Genomic DNA, 8,736 nt, shown 5'->3' with positions numbered 1-8,736 from the left:
GAATCTGAATGAGATCCTTGCCGGGTAGAGCAATCTTGGTTGTAGTTTCTTCCCTTTCATCACTTTAAGTATATCATGCCACTCCCTCTGGCTTGCAGATTTTCTGCTGAGAAGTCAGCTGTTAACCTTATGGGAGTTCCCTTGTATGTTATTTGTCGTTTTACCCTTGCTGCTTTCAATACTTTTTCTTTGTCTTTAATTTTTGCCAGTTTGATTACTATGTGTCTCGGAGTGTTTCTCCTTGGGTTTATTCCGTATGGGACTCTTTGCACTTCCTGGACTTGGGTGGCTATTACCTTTCCCATGTTAGGGAAGTTTTCGACTATAATCTCTTCAAATATCTGGAAGGTTGCCTATCTCCACTTCATTTAGTTGTTTTTCTGGGGTTTTATTTTGTTCCTTCATCTGGTACATAGCTCTCTGCCTTTTCATCTTGTCTACCTTTCTGTGAATATGGTTTTTGTTCCACAGGCTGCAGGATTGTAGTTCTTCTTGCTTCTGCTGTCTGCCCTTAGAATGTCTTTTTTTAATAGAAATTCTTTTTGAGGATACTAATCCTTTGTCAGTTATGTGTTGTGAATATCTTCTCCCCCTCTGTGACTTGCCTTTTACTCTATCATGTCCTTTGAAGAAAAGAAGTTCTTAATTTCAAAGGAATCAAATGTACCAATAATTTTCTTTTATGGTTGATGCTTTTTTGTATCTTGTTTAAGAAGTTCTTCTCTACCCTTACCTAGGTCATGAAGATATTCTCCTATAGTATCTTCTAAAGACTTCATAATTTTGCCTTTAATATTTGTCTTTTATCTATATGGAATTGATTTTTGTGAATGGTTTGAAGTAGGGATCCAATGACATTTTTTTTCCTCAACCAAATGTTCAATTGTCCCAACACCATTTATTGAAAAGTTCATACCTTCCCTGATGATCTCCCCCACCACTGATGTATATCAAGTGTCCATATATGTATGGATCCATTTCTGAACTCTGTTTTGTTCCCTTGCTCTATTTGTCTCTCCCTGGGCCAATAAATATCATCCTGAATTAATTATTAGAGCTTATAATAAATCTTGATTATCTTTTAGTGTAAGTCTTCCAACTTCATTCTTATTCAGGATTGTCTTTGGCTATCCTTGGGCCATTGAACTTTCATATATGTCTTCAAATCAGCTTATCACACATACACATAAAGTACTTTTTGAGATTTTGATTGGGATTTCGTTGACTATGGATTAATTTGGGGAGACTTGATGTCATTACCAACTGAGTCTTTCATGACAATTTTTATCTTTCATGACTCATGGTTTATCTTTATATTTCTTTAGGTCTTCTTTCATGTCTCTCAATAAAATGTAAATTTTTCTCTGTAGATGTCTTACACATCTTTAGTTAGATTTATCCCTAAGTGTTTTATATTTTTGATGATGCTGAGTATGATATCTTTTAAAGTTGTTTCATTTTCTGCTTGTTGCTGGCTTTATAGAAAGTCATCTTTTAAAAATATGGATGTTTTGTCTATAATCTTGTGCCCAGAAACCTTGGTATGTTCTCTCATTAATTCTAATAATGTATTTGTTAATTCTTTTTTTCCACATACACATTAATACCTTATATGAAAATGGCATTTTTCCTTCCTTTCCAACCCTATCTCCTTTCTTTCTTTGTCTTTCCTCACTGCACTGTTGAAAAGGAAAGTGCTGAACAGAAGCTGTTATAGAAGGCATCATTGTTTTGTTCATGATCTCAGCATGAAAGATTCCAGTGTGTCACCATTAATTTGGATGGTTCCTGTAGTTTTTCTTTTTTCTTTTTTTTTAGACTTTATCAGGTTAAGGACGTTCCCTTCTATTTTTAGGTTGCTGAGGGTTTTTGTCATAAACATATGTTGAAGTTTAATATTTTTCTTTATTGAGATGATCATTTGATTTTTTTCTCTCTTAATTTGTTAATACGGTGAATTACATTAACTGATTTTTAAAATGTTACACCAACCGTGTATTCCTAGAATAAGCCCAACTTGGTCATGATTGAGTATTCTTTTTATACAGATTGCTAAATTCTTTTTGCCAATATTTTGTTTATGGGTGATATTGGCCTGTAATTTTCCTTGCTTCTCATAACTGTCAGGTTTTGATAACGTTATGATGGATTCATAGAATATGGTGGGGAGGTTCCTTGTTTTCTGCTGTTGGGAAGACAAGGCAAGGATTATCAGATGCTTGGTACTACTTGCTGGGAAGCCATCTGGCCTGGTGTTTTCTTTGTGGGAAGATTTTTGACTATTTATTCAATTTTTTGGATACTTTTAGAAAGGGTGGCCATAAAATGTATAATTCTTGAGTCAGTTTTGGTTAATTATACATTCCTAGGAATATGTTTATTTTATCTGAACTTATTGCTATAGATTTTTTGATAATATTGGCCTCTTATTCATATATATATTTAAATAAATTTATTTATTTATTTTTGGTTGCATTGGGTCTTCGTTGCTGCGCTTGGGCTTTCTCTAGTTGGGGCAAGCGGGGGCTACTCTTGGTTGCGGTGCGCGTGCTTCTCATGGCTTCTCTTGTTGCAGAGCACAGGCTGTAGGCGCGCGGGCTTTAGTAGTTGTGGCACACGGGCTCAGTAGTTGTGGCACGCGGGCTCAGTAGTTGTGGCTTACGGGCTCTAGAGCACAGGCGCATAGTTGTGGCACACGGGCTTTGTTGCTCCACGGCATGTGGGATCTTCCCGGACCAGCCTCGAACCCGTGTCCCCTGCATTGGCAGGCAGCTTCTTAACCACTGTGCCACCAGGGAAGTCCCCTATTAGTATTTTTGAAGTCTGCAGAATCTGTAGTTTTGACCCACTCTGGAACTCTACAGCTGTGCCGAGGTCTGTGCTTGGAAATGCATCCCTGGCACCTCTGTTCTCAGCTTTGGTTTCCCCCAGCTAAGTGCTCAGGGATTTGGTTAAATCAGGGCAGCCTTCCCCATCCCAGGCCCCACTGACCACCATGTGCGTCTGAGGTACAAGTGCTGCTCCCTTGGCCCTGTATCTTTTCATTCAGTGCTCTGACATCCTAGAGTGAAGGTCTGCAAGAGAAGTGGTAGGATGAGGGAGACAGTTCCTCCTATGACAGAACACCTGTGTTTCTCCTTCCAAGGTCCCACAGACTCAAGTCTGCTTGGCTTTCCAGAATCTTCCCTAATCTTTCTGCCTCTCCTAGTTTTCTGATCCTGAAGTGCTTATCCCCTGGCTCCTTCCCACAGGCCCCCCAAGACCAAATTCTTCTTCACGGTCATCCCCCAGCCCATCTTCCTGAGCCCAGGCATAACCCTCTCACTCCCAATCATCTTCCGGCCCCTGGAGGAGGTAAGGTCTGCCATGGTGAGCGGAGGGCAGGGAGGGACACAGGCACAGTGACCTCAGAGCAGGACGTAGGGCAGAGCAGCGAGGAGCTCTCCCACCACACCCACATCCCACCAGCTGGAGCCAAAACTCATTAGATAGAGGGGGCTTCCCAGTTGGATGTTGTTGGGGGGAAAGGCTGTGCTACTGTGTTGGCCCTCAGAAAGCCCTATATTCCTTGGGCTCTTCCTGCTCTCAAAATGTTTCCCCAAATACTTTGTTCCTCACAAAAGAAGCCCTACATCTCTGAGACGAAGATGGTGCTGGAACACAGTAACTGACCCTCTCTTCAGAGACTGAGAGGGAGGGCCATGGCCCAGTCCAGCCCTCAGCAGTTGTGTTGAGGGGATGGCCAAGGGCTGGGGTCGGGTGAGTGGTCCCTGTGTACCACCTGGGTACCACTGATCAGCCAGGGCCTCTGCCTCCCTGCCCCCACACTGCAGAAGGAGTGCGTGGACCAGCTGTGGTTTGAGAAAGCAGAGGGGACGTTCTGTGTGGACCTGAGAGCCACCCTGCCCTGCCACAATCTGATCTGCCCACCGTCCCTGCAGTTGCCCATGTGTGCCATGGGGGACATGGCCGAGGCCTGGTTCTGCCTGGACAATGTGGGGTGAGGGCCGTGTCTGAGGCTCAGAGGTAGAAGAGTGAGAACTGTGAGGAGGGTTCCTGGGAGCAGGAGAGACTGGCCTGTGTGATGGTGAAAGGGGATAGGGGGAGTAAAGGGAGCATCCCCACCTTTCTAAAACAGGGGCAGTGGTCAGTGAGCCCAGGGGCTCTAATCTGCCCGCCCCCTCCAGGGACCTGCCCACCTTCTTCACCTGGGAGTCCCCCAGCCCATTCCAGATGTTGCCGACCACGGGGCTGCTGGAGCCAGGCCAGGCCTGCCGGATCAAGGTGACCTTTCAGCCCCTTATGGCTATCATTTATGACGTTCAGGCCACGTGCTGGTACGGGGAGGGAAGCAAGCAGAAGAGCAGCATCCAGCTGCAGGCTGTGGGTGAGGCCCGACTTCTTACCCGTCCCCAGAGCCCCCTGCTGCACCTCTCTGGGGATCGAAGCCGCAGTGTGCCCCCTCCCACCCCCCTCCCCACCCCCCGCCTTGGCCTGGCCTCCACGGGACCTCCTCCAGCCTCCTGCCCTCCCCTGAGCCCTGCAGGCTTTGCCTTTTCTTTGTCTTTCTTGGTGTCGCAGACCATTGTTTCCCCGGGGACCCCAGTCTTCTTTGAAGGGCTGTTCAGCTGGGGCCACAGAGGCCCTGGTGGGTTTCTCCCCAAGACTCCCCCTCTCTGCCCAGCCAAATGCGCCCAGCTGCTGGTGAGCATAAAGCAGAAGCGCCCGGAGGACCAGGATGCTGAGGGCGTCCAGAAAGTGTTGCACTTTGGCTCTGTTGCCGTGGGCTGCACCGCTGAGAGGCAGATCAAGCTGTATAACCCATCGGTGGTATGCGTCCTGTGCACATAGGGGGAGTGGGGGCAGGACTCAGGGACCACAGGGCCAGGTGCTCCTAATACTCAGCCCCTGTACAGAATGTTGCAACCTCACATACCCATGTCTGTTGATACACTCATGTCAAAAGGGGTCCCACTCTCCTCTCAGCTGGGGGCTGGGCTGGAGTATCCCTTGACCCCCCCCCCCAGAGCAACTCCACTCCAAGAGCGGCCCTAACGTGTCCTGATGCCAGGACCACAGCTAGCCTTTGTGGTACCTTTGGGAAAAGGAAAAGGTGCCCCCTCTGGGTGGTCCCAGTGTAGGGCACACGGCTCGGCCCCTTCCTTCCTCCCGGCAGAGGCAGCCTTGCTCCACGATCAAAGCTGATGATTGAGGCACAGGTGGGGCTTCAGCTGCCCTCACCCCCTCGGTTGGGCACCTTGGTAATAACAGACGAGCCACCCTGTGACCTGACCACCTCCTGTCCCCACCTGGCCCCGTAGGTGAGCGCCCCCTTCAGGATCGAAGTGGCCTCAGACATGCTGGCCAAAGACGAGGCCTTCTCGTGCCCCACGGCCCATGGCATCGTGCCCCCGGGAGAGAAGAGATGCGTGTCAGTGTTCTTCCACCCCGAGACCTTGGACGTCAGGACTGTGGACTACTTGTCCGTCATGCCCTCTGGCTGTGCCTCCCAAACCCTGCTCAAAGTCGTTGGTTTCTGTAGAGGTACTGGCAGTCCCAGGTCACTGCACTCCCTCTGGAGACAGGAGCAACCCATGCTTAGGATTGGCAAGTGCCTGCTCCTAGTTGCCCCGGGCCTCCTTGCCCTCAGCCTGGGTGTCTGCTGCCCCCTGGTGGACTCAGTGAGGAACCAGTTGAAGACACCTGGAGATATTATTCCCATGCTCACCCCTGGTGACCTGGTGGTCCGCTCAGGCCTTTCCAACCCAATCTTCTATCTCCAGGCAGCACCACCTCCCATCAGTGGTACCCTTTGACATATCCTCGGGGAGGCTGATACCCCAGCCCCACTCAGGTGGCAGGGCCCACTCACAGAGCCCCCATCTCTTCCGCCCAGGTCCTGACGTGTCCCTGCAGTACTACTGTGTCGACTTCAGCTGGGTCAACCTTGGGAAGTGCTCGGAGCACTCCCTGTGGATTGAGAACAAGTCGGACTGCACGGCCCACTTCCAGTTTGACATCGACTGTCAGGAGAGCGTCTTCAGCATCAGACCTGCCTTTGGGACCCTGGTGGGCAAGGCCCGCGTGGCCCTGCACTGTGCCTTCCAGCCCACTCACCCCATCATCTACTTCCGGAGGGTGGCCTGTTTCATCCACCACCAGGTGAGCTACGGGGGAGGGGGTGAGGAGGGGCTCCCCGGGGAGCTGGAGGGGCCAGTCCGAGTCCTAGTCATGAAGACAGTGCTTGGGGCTCAGTCCCCTGTATTCTGGAACTTCCAGGGCTGTCTGCCTGGATCATCACCTCCAGAGCCCCAGCCTGGCTTTTGGAGCCAGAGTTTGGCCAGGGGCATGTGAGTGCTTGCTCCGAGCCGGGGGGGTAGGCCAGTCTTGCTGTGACTGCTGCCAGGCCAAGGACTTTGCTGCTGGTGCTGCAAATGGGCTGGTGTCGGGGGGACTGGACCTCGCCCCATGCAGCATGTGCAGAGCAGAGAGCCCTGAAGTGACAAACCCAACCCAGGCCCCTGGAAAAGGCGGTACAAACTGTGCCCTGACCAGCTGGTCTCTGGCCAAGGTGGCGAGTGGAGGCTCAAATCTAGCCTCACACAGACAAATGTCGCAGGACCCACTGTTCCTCGACCTCATTGGGACGTGCCACTCGGACAGCACCAAGCCGGCCATCCTCAGGCCTCAGCACCTCGCTTGGTACCGCACACACCTGGTGCGGGGCCTGACGCTCTACCCGCCTGACATCCTGGGCATCATGCTGCGGGAGAAGACGCTGGAACAGGACAAGAACGGTGCCCTGATGATTCCCAGTGAGGTTCGATGGACCCCTCTGGGGCCCCGGGGGCCATCTACCCTCCCCAGGTTCATGCCCCCTTCTCAATTCTTGGGCAGTCCTGTGCTCCATAGCCCTGTGGGTACCCTTAGTAGTCGGGGGTGACGTGTGTGGAGCTCTTGTAGCCTTTTCCAGAAAGGAGCATGCAGATGAGGGGCAGCGACAGGAGGAATGGCAGCTGGGCCCCCGCCAACCGGCTCTCCCTACACAGGACCTGGAGGACGTACCAGCCCCGCAGTGTCCCCTCATCCCCCCCATGACCGAGTACTTCTTCGACGGCACCAAAGACATGGCCATCTTTCCCCCGCCCGTCAGCATTGAGCCTGTCGAGGTGGATTTTGGCGCCTGCCCCAGGCCCAAGGACCCCAACCCTGTCCCCCTGTGCCTGATGAACTACACCAAAGGCAAGATCACTGTGGCCTGGACACGCAGGGCTGGTTGCCCCTTCTGGGTGACTCCAAACCCCTGCGATGTGCCCCCTCTCAAGTCCACGGCCATGCGCTTGCACTTCCAGCCGCCTCACGCCAACTGCCTGTATGCCGTGGAGCTTGAAGCCTTTGCTGTCTATAAGGTGTGTGGGCAGATGAGAGGGGGAAGGTGGGTCCTCTGCCCTGGAGCCTGAACGGCGGGGTATGGGGTCGGAGGGGGTGACGGGGTGATGTAGGATCCATCCTCTCCGTGCCAGGCTCTGCTCCCTTTCCTTGTCCGCTTGGCTGGACTGCAGCCTTAGTGGCCTGTCTTTTCCCAGGCTCATGGCCTGCCTTGGCCGAGGGGCTTCTTGGCCCAGATGATTATGTCTCACTCACATGTGCCTCCCACCCCCTCCAGAGGGAGAACTCAGTGGGGCTCAAGCCCTTTGGAAAATTTTGGTGCACATAGTTTCCTGGGGCTCCTGGCTGGTGTGGCGCCGTGGCTCCTGGCCTCCCTCTAGCCCTTGAAGTAGGAAGTGGTCCCTCTAAAAGAGCTGTGGGCAGGAACTAGGGCCTGGGGGGGCGGAGTCAGGGGCACCCGGTGATTAGGTGCGTGTAGGGAGGGGCTTCTAGTCCAACTTCCCTTGACCAGGCTGTCCCAGCCACTTCTCTTAGCCCCAGACGTGTCGCTCTCTCCTCATGTCCAGTCCGTCCTGCCCTTTGCCTCCTTTCTCTGCTCTACCCACCCTGCTGTTCTCTCCCAGTGGCTGGGTGCTGGGGCCCAGGGAAGAGGAGAGCTGTGCAGTCAAGGTCAGAGTCCCTTACCAGCTCTGTGACCTTGGGCACGTCCCTTAATGTCTCTGAGCCCCGGTCTTTTCATCTATAAACTTGGGAGCATATCCAAACTTTTGAGAAGTTTTTCCAAAGCTGAGTCTTTAGTTGCCTCTATTCTAATATCTTGACAGTGGCAGGATTTGGAAGTTTGTAGGAATAAGGCTGTGGACACCTGGCTTTGCTGAGCCTGTCAGACTTTTAGGCTACAGGCTATAACCCTGTGCTGTCCGATATGCCAATCACCAGCCACATGACGCTGCTGAGCACTTGTACTGTGTCTAGTCCAAACAGATATGCTGTAAGGGGAGGAGATACACTGATTTCTAAGACTTAGCACAAAAGAATGCAAAATGCCTCCTGCATCACTTATATATCGATTGTATGTTGAAGTGAAAAGATTCCGGATCAACTGGGTTAAATAAAATGTATTGTTGAAATAAGTTTTATGCGTTTCACCTTGTTGATGTGACTAATAGAACATTTACTTTTTATTTATTTATGTTTTAATATCTCTATTGGAGTATAATTGCTTTACAATGGTGTGTTTCTGCTGTATAACAAAGTGAATCAGCTATACGTATACATATATCCCCATATCTCCTCCCTCTTGCGTCTCCCTCCCACCATCCCTATCCCACCCCTCTAGGTGGTCAC

The 8,736-nt window shown here is 51.0% G+C and overlaps 1 protein-coding gene across 1 annotated transcript in view; it reads left to right on the top strand.

Annotated features, from left to right (window-relative positions):
* CFAP65 (cilia and flagella associated protein 65) overlaps positions 1 to 8,736 on the top strand; it is a 40,818-nt gene that overhangs the window by 9,484 nt on the left and 22,598 nt on the right. The window contains exons 3-10 of the mRNA XM_024124756.1: positions 3,252 to 3,354; positions 3,834 to 4,000; positions 4,188 to 4,387; positions 4,685 to 4,830; positions 5,322 to 5,544; positions 5,897 to 6,162; positions 6,620 to 6,820; positions 7,050 to 7,409. Coding sequence (XP_023980524.1) covers positions 3,252 to 3,354; positions 3,834 to 4,000; positions 4,188 to 4,387; positions 4,685 to 4,830; positions 5,322 to 5,544; positions 5,897 to 6,162; positions 6,620 to 6,820; positions 7,050 to 7,409 — 1,666 coding nt within the window. The remainder of the gene's footprint in view (positions 1 to 3,251; positions 3,355 to 3,833; positions 4,001 to 4,187; positions 4,388 to 4,684; positions 4,831 to 5,321; positions 5,545 to 5,896; positions 6,163 to 6,619; positions 6,821 to 7,049; positions 7,410 to 8,736) is intronic.

The sequence above is a fragment of the Physeter macrocephalus genome, chromosome 2 (genome assembly GCF_002837175.3).
Source record: "Physeter macrocephalus isolate SW-GA chromosome 2, ASM283717v5, whole genome shotgun sequence".
Taxonomy (NCBI): domain Eukaryota; kingdom Metazoa; phylum Chordata; class Mammalia; order Artiodactyla; family Physeteridae; genus Physeter; species Physeter macrocephalus.
The sequence above is the reverse complement of the archived record's forward strand: the minus strand, read 5'-3'. Positions and strand labels throughout refer to the sequence as shown.